Source organism: Cynara cardunculus, assembly GCF_001531365.2.
Source record: "Cynara cardunculus var. scolymus isolate 2C chromosome LG 13, CcrdV1, whole genome shotgun sequence".
NCBI classification, from domain to species: domain Eukaryota; kingdom Viridiplantae; phylum Streptophyta; class Magnoliopsida; order Asterales; family Asteraceae; genus Cynara; species Cynara cardunculus.
Window position 1 is genome coordinate 28,776,442 of NC_037540.1, and position 22,150 is coordinate 28,798,591.

General features: G+C 33.2%; 1 protein-coding gene across 1 annotated transcript; it reads right to left on the reverse strand.

The window, feature by feature from the left end:
• Positions 1-16,018: 16,018 nt before the first annotated feature.
• LOC112524961 (WAT1-related protein At3g18200) lies at positions 16,019-21,622 on the reverse strand. Its single transcript, XM_025134904.1, has 7 exons — positions 21,420-21,622; positions 20,629-20,691; positions 18,609-18,725; positions 17,611-17,863; positions 16,838-16,996; positions 16,462-16,613; positions 16,019-16,238 (listed from the first exon to the last, which is right to left on the reverse strand). Exons 1-7 carry the CDS (start codon positions 21,620-21,622, stop codon positions 16,067-16,069), a joined length of 1,119 nt encoding a protein of 372 aa, XP_024990672.1. The 3' UTR covers positions 16,019-16,066.
• Positions 21,623-22,150: the final 528 nt, after the last annotated feature.

Sequence of the window (22,150 nt, forward strand, 5' to 3'; positions counted from 1 at the left end):
GAAGAAGAAGAAGAAGAAGCAGAAGAAGCAGCAGAAGAAGCAGAAGAAGCAGCAGAAGAAGCAGAAGAAGAAGCAGAAGAAGCAGAAGAAGAAGAAGAAGAAGAAGAAGAAGAAGAAGAAGACGAAGAAGAAGAAGAAGAAGAAGAAGAAGCAGAAGAAGAAGAAGAAGAAGAAGAAGAAGAAGAAGAAGAAGAAGAAGAAGAAGAAGAAGAAGGGAGTTCAGCTGAAGCATCTTCAGAGATCAGAGCTAACGGAGAGCTTTTCATTTCTCTGGAATCCTTGATTAGATTCCTCTTCAGCTGTCGAGACTACTCATGATTGAGAAGTATCCCATAAAGAGTGCTGAGAGAGAGAGAGAGGACATGTCATTGAACATCTTGAGACACATGGCATAAATATCCCAAGACTCAGGTAAACATTCCAGAAACTTCATTACAGTTTCAGAATTAGAATATTCCCTACCGATAGTCCCTAAAATCGATAAGAAGACGATTAAAACGTTGATGTACTTCAGACAATGTCTCAATCTTTCCACAGAGAATGCTTTCGTATTGTGTTACTAAATTAATCTTCCTCGATTCTTAAACCTGAGAGGTTCCTTCATATTGAACACATAGAGTGTCCCACATGGATTTCGAGGTTATGAGTTTCATCACAGAATGATAAACATCATCAGGAAAAGACATAGCTATTATAGACCTAGCACGAGTGTCTATAGCTATCTTCTTCTTGTCTTCATCGCTCCATTGATGAGAGAGCTTTGGAATGTGTCGTTCAGGAATCGTGGCAGTCGTAGTTGTTTTAGAAATAGTCGGAAAAATAGCATATGGAACGTATGGTCCATTTTCTATGTAATATGGAATTTCAGGATCCACATCTTCCAGAAAGAGAGACATCTGATTCTTCCAAAGACTAAAGTTGTCTCGGATAAATCAGGGAGGTTTGGCAAGAGAGCATCGTCATGAAAGTGTGTGTTTGTGTTTTGTAAAGCCATTTGAAAGCAGTAACATTATTTAGAGAAGGAGATAATATAATGCAGAAAAACAACTAAGCAACAAGAAAAGAAAACGCTGCTCTGATACCACTTGTTGGTCCCGTTAGGGTCTACAAGATATTTTGAAATAGTTTGTATAAAGGGGGGGATGAATACAAACACAATAAACTTTTCAAATTTAAAATATATATTGATAAAGAAGGATCAATACAGATTTTACAAAATTATTTGCAGAATAAGATAAGGTAAAGATAACCTATCTAAACAATCTAAGTTACACACAAATGTTCTTAGCAAAGAGAAATGATTTGTTGTTTAAGACTAAGAAGAAAGAAAGTTATTTCTGGGTAAGAACTATTTAGAATACTTGAAAAGGGATTCTAACTTGCTTTGAAGATAAGCGTAATGTGTTCTTAGATGTGTGTGTTCTTTCACATATGCACATAAGAATTTGGGTTAGAGTGTATCTCTACATGGAGATAGAACACATCTATTTATATCCATTGCATTAAATGCACATTTAATGCAATGGATATAAATAGATGTGTTCTATCTCCATGTAGAGCATTTAATGCAATGCAGAAGGGTTTGAACACGCGTCAAACCTTTAGAGAAAGACTTGTCATTTGCTATAGTGAATAGTACAAAAGCCTATTCATGAGCAGACATCCTTTCATGGAGTTGGTCGGTAGTAGAGTCAACTAATCAACTCTGTACCGTACTATACTCTAGAAAGGGTATGGGTTTGTCCTTTGTGTGTGGAAGGACAAGACAAAAGCAATCTTGCCCAACAAGCTTAATTTGATCGCTAAATGTTGGAATAACCCTAAAGGTCTCTTTAGCATTCGCTGAGTCTTGGTCAGTCTTCACACATATGTAGACCAGGTTGTAATCACTGAATGCCGCTTCAGATCACGAACGTGGCAGTCTTTAATCTTCAGTTTCAGTCTTCAACTTTCGTTGAATGTTATTTGTTGTGAGTTTCGTTGAAGGATCGTTGTTGCTGATGGATTTACATTACATGTTCTCAGTGATCACTGAACAGACTCAGTGATGATCGCTGGAACTGAAAGACAGAAACAGAAATACTTCGTATAAGGTAAAAGGGATTATCATCAAATCACTAAGAGAGATGATCAACATATTCAGAGTCTGAGTTATTAAGCACATTTTCAAAAATATCAGACTTCGAAGGTTCTTCATTTTGTGAAACAAATTTTTAAGAAAAGTTAGATTTTTCTGTAGGATAAAATGTATCAATATCAGAATGAGAAAATTCGAGTTTTCTAGTTGTGTAACTAAAATTCATATCATCATATTTTAATTCCATAGTTTTGAAATTTGGTGTTTCATAACTTTCTTCATCTGATTTGTGAAAATCACATTTTTGAAGATATAGGTGATTCAGATTTAGACTATTAAAATTTCTTGAATAGAAGGAATTGAGAATTTTGCATAACCCCCATTGATCAAAATCATATAAGGATATTGGGGATCTTTTCAGAACATCAGACTCAATAAAACCTAAACCCATCTGAGGATTATAAAATCTTGTATGTTTGAGTTTATGCGTTAAAATTTTCAGAGTCTGCTCAGATTGACCTCGTTTATAATTAATTTCTTTCAACCGTTTGACTTTATCATATATTGACCTCTTTTAGTAAAAATCATGTCAAATATCAATTTGGTGTCAACTCTCTCATCCTCTGATTCAATCAAACTCTTTTTTAATGAAGCAATTTGTTTATCTAAATCAGATCTAAGATGTTCATTTCATTTCTAAGAATTTTCTTTTCTTGTTTCAAACTTTCACTTAAACACTTAAATCCACAAGTTTCTTCTCTAAATTTTAACAATAAAGCTCTTTCACTCATAAGCTTTTTCTTTAAATCATCAACACCCAAGGATTCAATTTCATAAAAGAATGAACTAAGAATCTCATAATTAGAATTAACAATTTGAATATCCTTTGACATCTTTTAATAATAGACTTGAAATGATCATTCACAAAAATTAACTGGGATTGGTTTGAAATCTTCAAGAATAATGTTCCCCTCCTACGACTTAGCACGATGGTCCCACTAATTTTCACTACAAAAATAGCTCACAAAAGTTATCATACATCAAAGATGAATGCTTATCGGACACATGTCACCGAACAAATTTGTAATCGAACACTTCACCGGATAAACTTGTGTCCGATGAGAAAGTTATCCGACAAAGAAGAGTGTATATCGGACAATGAAAGAATTGCTTATCTGGACAACAAAGATTATACTCTAATCGGATAACAAATAAATCTCACTTTATCGGACAAAGAGGTGTCCGATGAGAGAGTTTATCAGACAATAAGGTATCCTATTAGATGGTTATCAGACAGACTTTGACCGATGAGCAGAATATCGGACAAGTATAGAAACAAAAAGCAAGTGTCTGGTTACAAAGTGATCAATGAGACAAGTATCTGGACAAGTTAACAATGAGCGATAAAGACAAATAACAAGCCAAGCGATGAATCAACACTTATCGAACAGAAGAGAATTCAATGTCTAATGAACACAACCTTATCGGACAATGGAGATTCAACATCTGATGAGATGAACATTCAAACCCAGAAAATCAAGAAATGCTCAAAATCACCCAAAAATTGCAATTTGATGCAATTAACCTATACAGATTTGATCGAAAATGGTGCAGAAACAAATTGAACACTTTCAAATGCAACAAATATGGATTAAACAATTCAAACTGAACAAAATTTGCAAGAACAGAACCCTAATATATTCGAAATAGAAAATCAAGAAATCAGCAAAGATTTCTAATCCAAATCCAATACAGTTTGATTCTGATATATAGCTCTGATACCAATTGTGATCCCGGATTCAAGTCAATAATAACAATTCAATTCATAATCAAGAATAGAAGATAGAATCAATCAGTCGATCAACTTGATTATTTCAAAACAGTTTAGTACAATTGTTTTTCAATCACTAATCTCTCTCAATCTCTCAAGTATGGGTATGAATCTGGCACAATGTTGACAGCCAATTAACAAAACTAACAAACTGCTATTTGTAGCAGCTACCAAAATAGAAAGGAAACTACCAAACTATTAAAGGAAACAACAACTAGACAATTACATAGCATATTAAAACATTTTAGCATTGGGACTGGAATGCAACATTTTTGTTCCAAAAATACCTCTAGTGGAGTTAGAACCAGATCTGCTACTGCTAATGAATGTTTGAACTATTTGAGTAGCATTGAACCAAAGAAACCAAGTTAAGCACTACAAGATCCAGACTGGGTTCTTGTAATGCATGAAGAATTATTGCAGATTGAAGAAACAACGTGAAGAGATTGATTCCTAAGCCAAAAGAAAAATCTATATGAACAAAATGGATGTTCAGAAACAACGTGAAGAGACATGAAGAGATTGATTCCTAAGCAAAAAGAAAAAATCTATACGAACAAAATGGATGTTCAGAAATAAAAAGGATGAAAATGGGATTGTTGTAAGGAACAAAGTCAGACTGGTTGCCAAAGGTTATTATCAACAAGAAGGAATTGATTATGAAAAAACTTTTTCCCATGTTGCTAGACTTGAAGAAATCAGGATATTTCTAGCTTATGCAGCGCACAAGAACTTTAAAGTTTTTTAAATGGATGTCAAATGTGCATTCTTGAACGGTGTACTACATGAAGAGGTATATGTTAAACAACCTGAAGGATTTTGAATATTAGAAATCTAGATCATGTATATGTTTTGGATAAAGCTTTGTATGGATTGAAACAAGCTCCTAGAGCATGGTATCAAACCCTTATAGACTTTCTCTTAAAATCTGGATTCAAGAAAGGTATTATTGACACCACTTTATTTTTGAAGAAACAAGGAGAGGATTTAATGTTGATACAAATCTATGTTGATGATATAATTTTTGGGTCTACTAATTCAAAATATTGTAAGAACTTTGAGAATATTAAACAAAGTTTAAAATGAGTATGATGGTTGAATGAATTTCTTCCTTGGTCTTCAAAAAAAAATTTACCCAAAGGTAATCCAAGAGAAACTCATCTTGCAGCTATTAAAAGGATCCTTAGATATCCTAAAGCCACACCTTGTTTGGGTCTTTGGTATCTAAAGAATTCTTATTTTGAGTTAACAACCTTCACAGATGCAGATCATGGTGGTTGTAAGTTGGACAGAAAAAACACTTAGGGATCTTGTCAATTCTTAGGAGAAAAGTTGGTCAGTTGAACTTCAAAGAAACAAAACTATTTTTCAACCTCTATTGCAGAAGCAGAATATATAGTTGCAGCTAGTTGTTACTCACAATTTATGTGGTTGACGACACAACTAAAGATCATAGGTGTTCTTTCAATAAGATACCTATATATTGTGATTTAAAGAGTGAAATTGTTATCACTGTCAATCCTGTTCAACACTCCAAGACAAAGCATATTGATATTGGGTATTATTTTATAGAAGATCATGTTGAAAAAGGTACAACATAAATGTACTTTGTACGAGCACATTTCAACTTGCAGACTTATTCACTATCTCTAGATGAGAAAAGATTTAACTTTCTAATGAGTAAGTTGGGAATGTTAAATTTTACTACTTAAAAATATATGTTGATATCTCAAGAGTTAAATTTGATTTTTTTTTTATTTTGAAGTTCCTTACAAATCTTTTTAAAGTATCGAACTCTGAATTTCTAATTCAGAGATCTGAAAAAGAAAATTTCAGAGTTTTATATTTTTCTATCTTTTAGTTCTGATTTTTTTTAGAAATCTTGAGCTTCAAATTTTGGACTTACTGAAATTCTCATAAACTCTAAACATTCACTTTTCAGAACTGGAAATTCTTTTATCTAAACTTGTATTGTTCAGATTTATGTTTAACTCTTGAGAATGTCAATATATGGTAGTTAAATTTTCTTTATTCCTTGTGTACATTTTACATATGATATATATGCATTTGTCTAAGGGGAGCTTGTGAGTCCCAGGTCATACAACAAATCAAGAACAAATCATAAAAGAGATTGATTGAGAGATGAAAAAGATGATGAACTTGATGAACTGGCCAACTTATCTTATTCATCAAAGCATGAAATTACAAAGCTCTCAATCTCACTATAGTCGACACTCATGTGAATTGAATACAGAATGAACAACTAGAATTAAGAATTCTAATTCTAAGCCCATGTGACCTATTTATAGGTGACATTTACAAGTTAAAGTCTAATACCCTTAAGCCCAATTACAAATATTACAATACAATACAAAGTAAAAGGACTTTATAAAACTTTCAAATACTTAGGACTATTTTAGTCCTAAAAATCTCCCCCCTCCCCCAAATTTTTATAAAGTAAGCATCTCTTGAAAGCTTCAAGTCTTCTCCCCCCTGTTTTCTTTAAGAAAACTTTGGTGTGCCCGAAATTGATATAATCTTCAAGCTTCCCCCTAAATAAAGCTCTTATTCTTTAGTATCAACTTTAAGATAAGATTCAATGTGAGTTCAGCATCACTGATTGCACAATGTACAACAAAAACTGCAGACGCCTCAACACAACCTTGAACCTCAGAATCACCACTTTGCCCACAAGTAGCTAATTCATCTAACTAACAGATTGATAAATGTGCGAGCCTCGTGACATCCCAGTGTAAGCAGTCTTATGAAAAAGAATCTTTCAGTAAATCATGAGTTGAATAAACATTCAACTTAAGAACTTGATCTTGGTAAACTCACAAATTATGGTTTCAACATTTGCTTGAAGTAGCAAAGAAAACACCATTAACATTAAGAACCTGGAGAGAAGAATCAGCATTAAGCACATAGCTTCAAGAACAACAAGTCAACCATATAGATAAGCCGATTTCCTTCATACTTTTAGAATACTGAATAACCAGAATCAGGTCCAAATAACCCAGCTAGAAGAATGATTATAAGCACTCAAAACTCTTACATCATAACCAAAACATCAGAACAATGATTGTGGATTATCAAACCTCTAATTGAACAGGTTAGAAAAATGACTGAGAACACTCAAAGATCTAATAATTTTCAGAATCTTCAGAACACTTATTGCAAACCTTCAAGACCTCTGATTGATCATGTCAAAAGAAATAAGTAAAGCACTCAATGGTCTAGCCTCTTGTAGAAAACTCCAGACTCTGACTAGTCCAATCAAATACAAAAACCAATCAACAGTTCTAAATCTATTCAAATCCGGCTTTAAACGGTAAACTCGAAATAGTTGACCAAAAAGTCAAACATTGACTTGAAAAAGTCAAAAGTTGACAAAACTTGCTGTTTGATGCTCTTAAGGGCAAAACTGATAAATACCACTTTAATCATTAAGAACAAGGTGATCTGGGCAAAAAAAATCCATTAAGCACACGATTTAAGCATGTATGAGAATCATTGAACAAGTACTCAAGTATGGGGGATGAGCATAGATTGATCATCTTATTGCCTATGCCTTAGGCAGATACCACTAAAACCCCTTCTTATCGCTTACGCCTTGGGCGATGAGTAAGTTAGTGCTCATAGCCTGGTTGGATATGTTTCAACTTCCAAATCATCGCTCAAACATTGATGACACGGCTTGAATCCTTGAGCGATAAGTGATCATCGGGCAACTCTTTAACGCTCAAAGATATGTAATAAGGAAACTATTAAAGGAAAGGTCATAGCCCACCAAGATGCTTCATCGCTTGGTGTGTTGGGTAATGAGAACCCTTATTGCTCAGGACATTGAGCGAATATCAACTTGAAAGCTCATGACCTAGACGATGAGAATGGTCATCGGGCAAGCTTTAGGCGATGAGAATACTTTATCGCTCAAAACTTACAAAAATATCATTTCAAGTCTAATAGGTTATCACTCAACAACAGTTCAAAATACCAAGTTACGAAACTACAATCTGGCCGATAAGCACTCCTTTATTGCTCACACATAGCTTCACATATTCATTGGGCGATGAACACCACTTTATTGCTCAATGAATTTCATCATCAGGCGATGAAGATGAATCTTAAACAGTTAAAGCTCAGTTCGACAAACAGATCACCAAATTCAACAAATAAATCCAAAATTGATGATCAAATCAAGGTCAAATTCACCTAAATGCTATTCCTTTAGCATTAATTTGATTAAAATAGTAAGATCAAGGTAAATTGATCAAATTTAAGCTCAAAAGCCGAACAGAAAGTTGATAACAGGTTCTGAGTACTGTTCTATTGACCAAAACACAAAATTACTTGAACTTACTGCAGATTGAATGATCATATCAAATAGATGATTCAATTCTGCTCTAATACCAATTGTGAATCCCATTTCATACAACAATTCAAGATCAAATCATAGAGATTGATTGAGAGATGAAGTAGATGAAGAATTTGATGAACCGACCATCTTATCTTATTCATCAAAGAAGGAAATTACAAAGCTCTCAATCTCACTTTAGTCGACTCTCATGTGAATGGAATATAGAATGATCAACTAGAATTAACAAATTCTAATTCTAAGCCCTTGTCACCTATTTATAGGTGACATTTACAAGTTAAAGCCCAATGCCCTTAAGCCTAATTACAAATATTACAATACAATACAAAGTAAAGGACTTTATAAAACTATTAAATACTTAGGACTATTTTAGTTCTAACAGAGCTTTATTATGATTTTCATATTTGTTCATTCGTGGTTAATTTGAGGGAGAATTATTCTGTTATTCTGATTTTTCTTTTAAATTTGAAACTCATCTCTGAAGCATTATATGAAGTAACAAGGTATGATTTCTAAATTCTAATCTTATATCTCTTACAAAAAAAACTTTTAAGATGCTGAAAATATTATTAAATGTTTAAATCATTTCTTTAATCTAAAAGATTTATCTTGTTAAGAAGTTGGATTTTAAATGTTTTTCGAAATTAAGAGTTTGTGATCCCAGAGTATCAAATCTAATTACAATTCACACAATAATGATCAAGAACAGATTGAGAAATCAACACAATTGGCAAGCTTCCGTTGATGAACTTTGATAAGTACAGGTTCTTGATTATCGATTGTACTTATGAATTGACTATGTCAAAATGTCTAACCACCAACTACCAACAACTGTAGCAACCTCTAAAAACAACAAAGTCAACTACCTTTACAAACTATAAAAGGAAACAATATTACAAAGCATATTAAAACATTTTAGCACCAAGACTTGAATACAACATTTTTGTACCAACAAATTTTTTCTATATCTCTGGACTGAGACATAACTCTAGAAAAGCTCATCCAGAGTTAAACACAACACATCAGATTTTTTTCTTGTATAATTTCTCTATTTGGCTATGAATAACTTTCTAGTCATCGTGTGCCATGTGTTATGATTTTATTGGAGGAGTTATTACCATGTCTCTAAATTGCAATTATCGATGGTAATACGTCCGTTTGAATTTACTTAAACACGCTTAATGATCATTTTTAGTTTATCTATTGTCACTTTATAATAAACCTTTGAGTTCTAATCTGATTTCACAATCAATATATTGTTCATATTGAGTTCATTTTCAAACATCTCGTAAACACTATTCTCGAATGAACTTATGCTCTTGTTTTTCATTGATCTAGTTTTCTGCTTTCAAATGCTTCCATGGCTCAATCTCTCTCTCTCTCTCACATGTTCAGAAATCTCTCCACACATCGAAAACCTGTTTCGAACCATCATCCTCATCTGATTCTGAAAACAAAGTCAATCAAGGGCCATTCATGGTTGGAAACATTGAAGTTCCATTCATTCAAGAAGATTTGGCAACTAATATGCCTCATCGTAAAACATTCCATCATTTTAAACTACTCTGGAAAACCTAGAAATTCAATTTGGGGGAAGTCAAGATGAAACATTGAATGTGGAATCACTTGTGGAAGAGCTTGCTGAACCTCAGGGTGAAGTTGGAGATGCAAGGGGAAATCATCCAACTCCCATTGTCTAGGGCAACTAATGTCCCGAATTTGGAGAAAGCCTATCTTCTTGTGGAGGAATATGATGTGATAAAAGAAAACAACCGTGTACTTAATCTGAAGTATGAGAAATTCAAACCTGATCTCCAAATCATCATTAAAAAGATCAAGACACATCCATTGAAAAGAATGTTTACCAGGAAGTACACTGTTCCTCTTCAATATCTACAACAATGGTGGAAGAACCTCAAATATGATGATGATGAGCAAGAATTTGGCTCAATGGTTGGTGGATTTTCTTTTCTCTTAACCTTAACTTAATGAGGAGCATGCTTGGATTACCAAAGAAGCGTGGAGTCTTTGGCAAAATTAATTTTGATGAGCTTCTAAGCCAAGAACAGATAATTCAAGACTTTCTAGCACTTAGATACAAAGATTCATTACCTCAACTTATCAGTTTCAGAAGGAAGGCCTTACCCCCAATCGAGTATTATCTATTCTCTTGTGTTAACAAATGTTTGTCTGCTAAGGCCACAAGTCTTGATCAAGCTGCTAGGAACACCTTGGAAACATTTCATAGATTGGCATACAATATGCATTATGACTATGCAAAATTGTTCATGGAGGAGATCAAAGGATATATTTCTAATCCCTCAGGCTACATTCCATTTCAAATATTCTTCTAGATTCGTGTAAAAGGTTCTCTCAGTTAGATGAAAGGATTCCAAGAAAAGAAGATGAAACTCAAGTTCCTCACTTTATCATTGATTCCCTCAGAATTTGCACAGTACCACTTTCATAGTTTGAGCATCATATGCTTCTACTAGAGGAACTCGGAGCCTACATTAGGTATGACAATAGGGTATTATTAGAATATTGTGCTTCTATGAGACTACCAGAACTGGTAGACCCTACCCAAGAAGCAACCCCTTCTAGGATGAGAGGTGAGGGGTTTAGTAATAGAAGAGGTAGGGAGGAGGCTCATAGGGATGAGTTGCCTCAAAGTGAAGAGAGGGAAAATGTAAAACACACACACACACATACACAGAGAGAGAGAGAGAGAGCTTAGTGGAGATAAAAATTTAAGAGATGATGTGAGATCAAGATAAAAAAAAAGAGGATCTTGTTCTATCTACATCTAGTCGGGAAACCACATCCCCTATCTCTCTACAATTCTTGATGAGTGATATTGTAATAGCCAGTGACCCATGCCAACTATTGTTATTACCCCACTTATCCATTCACCTTCTTCTTAAAAACAGGGTGTTTCATTAACACATATGGGGCACGCAACACATAAACCATTAAGTCCTCATTTAGAGGATGTTAATGTTGAAAAAGATGAAAAAAGGCCCCCTCCTCATATTTCTTCTGTGTACATAGAGTCTGAGAGTCCATCTCAATTTGGGCCTACTAAAGTAGAAGTAACTAATGTTCTTTAGCACTAGCATAAGTTTATGTGACTTCACTCAACAATTTTTTTGTCAATCTATAACAACACCTATAGACATTCCAATGTTGGGTGGTCAAGGATTAGGTGGAAGTCCTGTTCTATTACAAAGTACATACGTATTTGTTCCATCAACAAGACAACCTACATTTGTTGATCCTGGTTTCCTATTTACAATTGTGGCACAAGTTGAGTTTAACAATGTTAGTAATTGTTGTAAGAATGAATTTTCAAAAATTCATTCTAAACTTGATGAATTGATGGTCATAAATACAAGGAGTTTGGAGGATAGGGTGGACATTTGTAGGAAAATTTCAATGAAAAGTTGGATGGAGTGGATAAGTCTGTATTGTTAGTTGAAGATCAAATTGAGAAATTAAAGATGATTGATGAAGGTAACTTTGCTATTCTTTCAAGTTTATCTTCAAATTCTGTAAACAATAGTGACTTTCAGATCTTTCAAAGTTGTATTATGAATTTTTTTATCATTGACCAAAAGGATGGTGGAGATGCAAACTCAATCTCAAGCCTCTCTATTAGCTCATATCCAATTCCAATCCAATACACAATCTCAAACCCAAACCCAAACCCAATCTCAAGCTGAAACTCATACACAAACCCAAACCCCAAGTGATCTATCTGCTTCTACCTCAAACCCAATCCAAGCCATACCTAAAGCTTACATGCTAAATATAGAAAAGTTTGCTACTGTTGAACAATTTCAAGAAATAAAAGAGGATTTGGTGGATCTTATATACATGACTACTCTGATCAAAAAATATATGTATAATTTGCGATGTAAAGAACAGGCTCAGGGTGTTAATTGGAAAGCATGATAATCAGGATGCCGCTGATGATCATGAGGGGGAGAGAAGTAAGAAGTTGAGATTAGATGTTTCTACAGATTTAGATGAAACTTTCAGAGATGATGTAGTAGAAGAAGAAGTTGTAGAAGGGAAGTCTGGTGAAAATATAGATAATGATACGAAAGTTCTTAATCTGGGTGGTAGCTTTGAGAATGAAGAAGCAAATAATAGTTCTGAAGAAATTGAGAAGTTTGTAAATAATGAAGATGATGTGGATAATGTTTTTGATAAAGAAAGTCTTTCCAGTTTTGATGAGGAGTTCAAAATCTCACATGATGAATCTGAAGACAAACATGAGCAAGTTTTAAGAAACTCATGTCTTGATATTGTTCCATATGTAAAGGTTGATTTTATTGACACATAATTCTTTGAAGAGCAAAAAGTGAATTCAGAGAAAAATTCAGATTGTGATGAATTGATGGGAGAAAAATAGAGTTTGTCAACAAGATGGATTTGTTGTTATTTTAGATAACTATGATCACATGTTTTTGTTAGGTAAAGAGGAAAAGAACTTGTTAGAACATGAAGTGAATGGAAGTTGGCCTGGAGAGGTACAAATGATGTATTCCAAAATGGTAAACAGATTTAGAAGTGCAAATGAAAAGTTAAATCTGAATAGCCCAATCATTCAAGTTATAGAGTTTGAGGTAAAGAGTTTTGCTGCTATTGACTACATAGAGTTGGTAGTTATAAGGGAAGATAAGTATGTGTGTGATCTAACAAGTGTAGATTTCTTCAAATTGAGGTTGTGTGATCAATTATTTCTTCTCAAATTGTTTAAAAAAAGCTAATGTGTCTTGGGTTGAGTTGGAATAAGAAGGTTGATGGGGATCTACATCAGAAATCTTGGATTATATGATAAACAAATAGTTATTGATCTCAATCTTACAAAGGTAAACAAAGAAGATCCTTTGACACAGTCTTATGATGGTATTCTTTTGTTTGGGAAGTTTTCAGATGTTTACAACTTGGGTATCATTTTAAGACTACCAATAATAAATACGTCTTCAAGATTACAAGTATTCTCTTTTTTACAATAGAAGCTTTGAAATTCTTCCTATAAGAAATTGAAGCTGCAAATTCAATAGGAAAGGAAGTTGTAAAAGCAAGATTGATTGAGGCAATTAAAGAAAGATTGGAGAGTTAAGGAGCCTAGTCAAGAATTCTTTGAATATAGCCATTTCTGAAGAAACCCAAAGAAACTGTTTGAAAAGGATGCAAGTTTGCAAGTTGAGTATTTTATCTCTCCAACACTCAATTCTAGAGAAAAAGAAACTGAAAAGAAGTCTGAGCAGGTTGAAAGTACAATTGTGGACACAAATGAATGGTTTTTGGAATTCAATTCTGTCTAATAGAGAATTTAGAGTGGTTACTTATGTTGATTCTTTTACTAGGAAGTCTTTTAGGGTTCAAGAGAGAACATGAAGGGTTCATTGACATAATTGAAAAACTAAAGAGAGATGCGTATTTAGGTTTGTTTATCACAATATTTGTTGATGTGAAACAGAAGATATGGAGAAGCATTGTTTGATACATTTTTAAGTGGAAAAAATAGATGGGAAAATCTATGAACTTTGTGAAGCAGACTTCCCAAATCTTCATTTACAAGATATGTTTCAAATATACATAAAGATGGCACCATATGAAGACAAGGTTGCTAAGTTCAGAAAAGGATTGATTGCTATGATTCATGGCATTTTTAGAGCAACAATTTGGGCTAGAATGGTTGATTTTCAAATTGCATTTGTTCTAAGAAGAGAAGAGGGGTTTCTGTGTGCTCTTGTTACTCATTTAGATGGAATGGAAAATATGCATACAGGAATTGTTATCTGTGATCCAACTGGGTATATATGCAGAAATTCTCAAGAAAAAATCTTTTTTAGAATACATGACGTGCATAAGTATTGCTCTGGAACTTTGAAACATATTCATGAATATCTTGAAAAGAGATTAAGCAAGAGACTAAAGATTGTTAGCAAAGAGGAGTGGCCAAAGGTGAAGAAGCTGGTCATTTAGATGAGGCAGCATATTGAAGCTCAATTGAACTACATAAATATTATTATTGAGAAGTTTATCCCAATGTTGCTTGACAGAAAGTTTGATATTTGAAGCAAAGGGGGAGATTGTTGAGTTTATAGAAGTTGCTTCAAATTGGTCAAGCAAAAGTCTGAAGTTGGTGTATACATAGTTCTGAAAGAGTCGAGAAAATGGCTAAGTGTTAACTCTGAAGAGATGTTTCCAGAGATCTATAATCCAGAATTCAGAGTTCGAAAGAAGAGCTGAAATGACCAAGTGTGAAGTCTTTCAGAGTTCGACAGTTTTCAAAGTTTGAGAAGTCTAACTTTGAATGAGCAATTTAGAGTTAGATACTTAAAAGATTTCCAATTTATATCTTCTCATAAACGAAGACTTGTTTTATGATACTAGAACATGTGTCCTAATGTAACTAGTCTAGTATATCTTGTAACTATATCTTTTTCGTTCTAGTATAAATAGGAGTTAGTTAGTGTTTGTTACTTACTTGATACGGTACTTCATAGATTCAATTGTATATATTTCTCTTATTTTGTTTTGTACTCATAAACGTAAAGATCAATAACATAATGACTTCCATGCTCAAATATTGTGTTCTTGATTGATTCTTATGTTGATTCTTGACATTCTTAATCATAATCAGTTTACGGGAACATTCAGTTGTTATCAGAGTAAACGACAATTGATTTCTACTCTGTTTTAAGATCTAGATCTAATTTTCATCGTCAATTTCTTTCTGATTGATCAATTCTTGTTTCAATTAGATCGATATTCACCGTCTTTTCAATCAATTATTTTCCAAATCTTATATTATCCTTTCCGATCATAAACATTGATTCAAGATGTCTAAAGAGTATGTGAGCATCAGTTCTGAAACAAAACTGTTGCTCTGTTTGTTGGGGAGTATCAGCAATGGCCGCATTTTTATATTACGTGGTTTTTTTTTAAAACTATCTTTTTGTTATTTTTTTTTTTTTGTTCTTTTACAATTTTAACTTTAAATTTTACATTTTATAGATTTATCTAATCACATCACTCACAGTTTCACGAATTAATGAACTTTATTGACTCACGACTAAAACAAAGTTGTAGAACTACTTTTATAAATTCTATTTTAAATATTTGATCAAAAGCTATTTATATAATTATAATCTATAAGATTTCTTTTCTTCTCATATGAATATGCAAATTTTAATATCATTGCATGATTACATGGTATATAAAACATATATATAAATATATAATTCTATATATTACATACAAATTTGCCTCTTATATCACCCCTTAAAAACTGGACGTCCTTGCCGTGGCCATGGCTAGCAAGGCTTGAGGCTTGATTCACCGCCATCCCATGCCACCCCTCACGCCATTTTGAACTTTAATTTGATTACATGTAAAATAAAGTATAAACGACAGGCACCAGCCGCACCATATCAATTAACAGCTTCAATAAAGTTGTCTTCCGATGGTCTGCATACTAGGAAAAACTTGGGAGAAAAAAGTATGTACGTCTATCTGTGTGTGTGTGTATATGTATATGTACTTGCGTGTATACACACACAGATACTAGAGTAATACAATTTTTGAAGCCTTAGTTTCAGCTACTTCAACTCGAGAATGACATAACCAACCAACCATATCAGATCTCATTAAGCCATATATAACATAGTGGAACCATGATTCAATACAATGAAATGAATTTACATCCCACCTGACAATATTGTAATTCAAACAGAAATCCAGTTGTCTTCTTTTCTTTAGGTCAAGGGATGTCAGAAACAGTGTTGTATTCTTCATTCTTGGAATCATCATTAAGAAGATGCTTTGTCAATGGACCTTCCCTCTCTTCTTGGCTTGCCACTATCCTTTGCTCTTCTGTTTTTCCCCATATTACTGAGTAGAGACCCATCATTATGAGCACTGCCCCTAACAATCTGTACCATCATCTCAAATGATCACTTATCTATATTTTGTTTATATTTTTATATTCTGGTAGTTAAAAAAATCCAATGATATACATGGTTCTAACATTATCCATGTGTTATCACGTGGTTATCAATACATCTCCAGAATAAAAACCTGGCTTCCATCTTGATCTTAGATATACACAATTAGTAGTAAATCAATTAAACAACTTTGACTAAAGTACACATTTACCCGCCTAGGTACAGCTGATCATGGAGAATTGCAAAAGCCATGATAGCAACAAGAACAGTTTGCACAGGCTGGAAGATGGCAACATAAACAGGCCCTCCTTTCTGAATACACCATGTTTGAAGAGATATCACAATCCCAGATGAAACGATTCCCTATCACGTATATATATGTTTTTGTTATTGAAAGAAGCATTTACATAAACCAAAATTACCTGTATAAAATTTCGGTTATTTTAGTACTCTTGCTCAAATGGTTTTCAGACCTGAACTTAGGGTATTAATTAAGGCCACCATGATTTGCTATTTACATATAACTTTAGTGTAAACGTTATATGACACATATAAAAGAAGAAATCAGTTGAATTTACTGTACTTACAGCGTATAAGATGGTAAAAATCTCTTCCCCAGACTTGATTTTCCATTTATTGGGATCCCTCTCAAAAAAAGCCGCAATTACCATGAACTGGATCAACCCGAAAAAGCACGTGAAAGAGGTGAGTGAGAGTTTAGCTGGGTAATTCCTCACCACGGGAGCCTGAAATATATTTTTCAACCAAATTGTATCGATTACGTGATTCAATGCAGTGTACTTGGAAATGGCTTCTTGAAGTTGTTAGAATTGTTCAAGATAACATACACTTTTGGGGATATAAATACCGTAAAAGAACCTCATGGTAGGGCGGGTGTTATATCCGTCCCTTACGCAATGTTTCAAAATATATAATTTGTTTATGAGATAAACTAGTTGATAAGCTAGTTTACAATATAATATTACCTTAAAAATATGGGTTTTGGCTGTTTATGTGAAATATAATGGACATAAATGGAAAAAAAGTAATAAACAAAAGAGCTTTCCAAAGAGCTAGTTTATAACAAATAAACTTTGTAAACAAGGTCAAAATATAAGGGTAATTATGGTTTTCAAAGATGGCCTTATTACCTCATAAATCACTAATTCTCAGGTTTGAATCAGTTTTAGGTGTTAATCAATTTCTGTAAAGTTCAATGGATCAACCAGAAAATGGGGCATTTGCCCTATTCAAGTATATATATATGGGGGTCCTTTTGTATGGATCATGTAAACTATTTGCATCAAAGATATCATATACCATACCATTATTTCAAAAGAAAGAGAGAACATGAGTTAACCTGAAAGACCATCCAGCCTGCCCATGATAAGCAGTGAGCAAGCAGGTAGATACAACCCCAAGTCCAGTTGAGCATTTTTGGTGAGCCAGAAAGCATATCTTCATACAGTAATGAATCATTGACAATTGATGCATGTTGGTGAAAAAGAGGGGGGCCTTTATATAGAGTAGTAACAGTTGCTCCCCCTACACTTGCAAGAGTACCAATAACCTTTGCCAACCCATGTCTCCTTGCTATGTTAACTTTCTCAAGCCTAACATACAAGCAAAGAGTATATTAGCCCTTAAGAATGATAAGATATAAATGCGATACAAGAAGTTTGATCTTTTGGGACGCCCAAGAGCAATTAATGGGAATTTAAGTTTATAAGACCAAGAAATATGTGTACCATTTAAAGGCGCTAAAATACGTTAAGACTTTGTTAGACGATATTCTAACAATATCTGTTGATGAAGTTGGACAATCTAATAGCACAAAAAAAGTTACAAGACACATGGCATTTTTTTCATGTGCAACATATATACTTTTCATGGTCATATAAAAACACAAATAAAACAATGTAATTTTTGTATCCTATATAAAGGTTGTCCCACTTTGTAGATAGAACTCATCAGGTCGTTTAATTTCGTCATTACAGTTTTATCGTAACGACCCTAGATATGATGACAAATTAATTGGTCCTATAAACTTTAATTCTAATTAATTGGTTACTGTTTTAGAAAGTATGTACATCTTAAAAAAACATATTTTATTGTACTATAGAGTCAATGAACAATAACCAAATAAGAAAATAGTAGAATCACATCCAATTTTACACTAATTAAAATCATTTGTAAAATCATATGTGATTCACAAGGCTTTGGTCGTAACCTGAGGTCTTGCGTTGACTGTTATTACATGTGGTTTGACTGCTTTTATATTCTTTATTTTATTATTGTTCTCGGTTAAAGATGTCTGGTTGAGTATGCGTACGTAGAGAAACCCTTTGGGGAGGTTACCTTAAAGTAGAAGCCATGAGGAAAGTAATGGCAGGAACTGAGTTCTGCATGGCTGAAGCAAAGGTTGGAGTAGCATAATACAAGCCTAGTATATAAAACCCTTGGTTGGCTGTGATTCTTCGGAAAGAGGAAAACATAATTGAATCTATTAGTAAGTAAAAACAATATCTAGTACAATAAGAGAAGAAATAAAATGATAATTTAATACTATTTGGCTTATTCAAAATTAATATATAAATGTGATTTAACATGAAATTTATAAAAATTAATTGATCACGGGTCCTCGTTCGATCCTAGGCCTATCGTTAAACTTAGCCGTTGATTGAGGCAAAAATGACATTTACGCCGATGTCTTTAAAGACAGGTTCATATAAGACCGATTAAGATTATCGATAATCAACATTTATCCAAATAATTGATCATGGTTCAATTGTTTTAAAATATTTCTTTAACATAAAACAAAAAAGAAAATATGTGTATTAAAATCAAAGTTGCAAATTTAATTTAATTATAAAGATTTTTACTAGAAAAGAATTCTTGGGAAAACAGTTTATTTACTTTTGAAGTATAGGAAAGCTATCCGTAAATTTTACCCCTAAAATCATACCTAATTTGGTGGGATTTTATCTGGTTTTGTTTGGTTTGGTAAATACTTATAAATAATAAATTGAGTCATTCATCAAATACTTACCGGGTAAATGTTTACAGACAAAAATATCACTTTCATTTACCTTATCGAGCAAAATTTTTTTGGCCATTAAAATGGATTGTTGGTAAATGTCTTTTACTCAGCAAATACTTAGCAGGTGAGAGTTTTTTCTCTCATTTACCGGGTTAAATTAGAGTCTCGATCGTTCTTACAATGTCTCTTATCGGATAAGATTTTTAAACCTTACCGTATTCGCTCGAAAAGTAAGTGACATCCTATAAACGTTTACTCGATAAACGTTTGACAAACTAACCTAAATTGAATTAAGATATTACAAAAATGTGAATGTCGTATTTTTCTAGGAAAATGCGACAATGAAAATTCGTTAGCTTTTTCTGGAAGGCGAGTCTCAATCAACATTTCTCTTTTGGTACGTGAAGGCAAAAATTGATTTTTAATTTTTACTCAATTGAAACCAATACAACAAAAATAAGAGTATTGGCGAGGGAAAATTTCCTCGTAAATCTGTCGTTGATAGTCCGTCGGTCAAAAGCTCGTAGGTAATACTATCAGCGACGGATCAACAACGTAAATCAACGATGGATTTGCGAGGGTTACTTTCAATGACGTATCAGTGAGGGAACAGATTCAGCAACGGATCAGCGAAGGAAAATGTTTTTCGCTAATTCCCTCCCTGATCAGCGAGGGAATTTATTTTGGGTCTTTCTCTCGCTGATTAGTGAAGGATTAGCGAGGGAATTGATTTTTTGGTCATTCTCTCGCTAATCCCTCGTTGATCAGCGAGGGAACTGGTTTTCGGCCTTTCCCTAGCTGATCAGCAAAGGAATTGGTTTTTGGTCTCTCTCTCACTGATCTCTTGCTGATTCCGTCGCTGATACCTTGTTTTCTAACAGTGCAAACCAAATAATACAAAAGCTAAACTAAATGATCATTTATGTTAAAATCTTGTATCGAGTAGACTTAGATCATTTGCTTTTTACATATATTGGAACCTCTTTTCTCTTATTAAATACTCTTTTAAAGAGTAATCTAATGTAGTTTCAATTCAAATGTTTTTAACGAATGTAGACAGTCTGGGCGATGTATACTCGTCTAGCTCCATCTCGGCACTTTAATTACGTCCATCTAACCTCTGTTAGAGGGGGTGCGTAAAAAGTCACACATGAGACATTGATCATTTCTTCTTTATATATTAGAATCTTCCTCTTTTTTTTTAACTGGAATATTTATAAAATGATGTAATTGATTTCCATATATTCTCACAACTTAGTTTGATCTCACAAATAAAAATATGATAAATGGAAAATGAAGAAAATAACTTAAATGAAAGAAGGCTTATTATTCACTTACCCTATTAATGCCAGGAAAAAGAATTGAACTAGTATAGAGAATGTAAGGGGTGGCCTCTCTTTCCTGAAAAGAATGAAAGCAAAATTTAATTTAAAAATAAATATAAGGAGTTTAAAATATAACCCAATTTCAATCTTTATATAAATGATCAACGGTGTTGATTAATCTTTCTAAATTTACTTTCAATCTCATCTTTAACCGATTTAATAATTGGTTTTAAATTTCGAAATAAACAAAATCAAAAACGTAAATTTAATTTGTAAGGTTTGTAACAATTACATGGTTTATATCTGAAGTTTATTTCTCTCTCTCTTTCATCTCTCTCTCTCTCTCTACATATATATGTGTGTATATGTATATATAGCTCGATTGAAATAAGAAGTGTAAGTATTTTTTAATAAACAGAGAACTAATTTTTTAATTTATATTCACTGTTGATAAGCCTAATGATGGAATATAAATACAAGTAATTAAATTAATCGATGTATATGCTCAATGACAATATACATATTTTGATGAAATTTATATAGTATATATTTATCAATGAATAAAAACATGTACACACACACATATATATATATATATATATCCAAGGTTTTACATACACGAGTTAAAATGGATATCAAGTGTTTTTTTTTTTCAAAAGATTAGCTTATAAACTCGCTTAGGACATATCAAATGGGGTTTTAATAATACATTAACAAAAATAAGTAAATTTATGTTCGCCAAACGTAACCTTAAAACACTTGAGCAAGTATATGTATATTGGTGGATTAGTTGGCGGGACTTACTTCTCATAGAAATAAGCAAAAGGAGCCAAGAGAACCAACGCAATGAGGTTTCTATAGACGGGATAAACGACTTTGCTTATGCCAATATTGAGTGCAACTCTCGACACTATATGAAACCCTGCAAAGCACATTTGCAAGACAAGCACTGCAATAAGAAGCTTCACTTTTTCAGACACACAGACCCCGGATCTCGATGGCTCCATTTTACCTCTACTTATGGTGATGATCAATCTTGATTGCTTTCGTAGTACTTGGAGGGTCATATATTTTTGTGGTTTGGATATGATGCATATATGAACTCTTTATATATAAGTCAAGGGAACCAAAGTTGATTGTTTTTAGTGTATTATTGGTTTGATGGAAGCATGAGGGTGGCAAGAACTTTGTCACAAGCATATGCGAAGTAATCATCCAAAAAACATAGGTTGTGATTGCAATTATTTGCTTGTTTATTGTTATCCTATTTAATATTTGAAAGAGTTTGCAATTTCGATTCCTTATAGATAAGTATATTTACAATGTTTAAAACATATGTCGTGACAATATAGCGACTATCGACATGCATGCCCTAGGGTCAAGGCGTGTTCTTTTTCATGCACATTAACCCTCATTACATTTGGTTAAGACGTGACGGCTTAAGACTTGAGGCTTGAACTTACCGTCCGGTCATTTTACGGCTTACAACATTTAAAATCTTGGTATTTGCCATTGTTGTTTAAATAAATGGACGA

Bases quoted from the DNA above. Each gene is read 5' to 3' on its own strand.
- LOC112524961 (XM_025134904.1), bottom strand. From the start codon at position 21,622: ATGGAGCCATCGAGATCCGGGGTCTGTGTGTCTGAAAAAGTGAAGCTT. The intron at 16,997-17,610 runs GTTAACTCATGT...AATATATTTCAG, and splicing joins CAGGCTGGATGGTCTTTCAG to GCTCCCGTGGTGAGGAATTA. The intron at 16,614-16,837 runs GTAAGTACAGTA...TATACGTGATAG, and splicing joins TTTTTACCATCTTATACGCT to GGAATCGTTTCATCTGGGAT.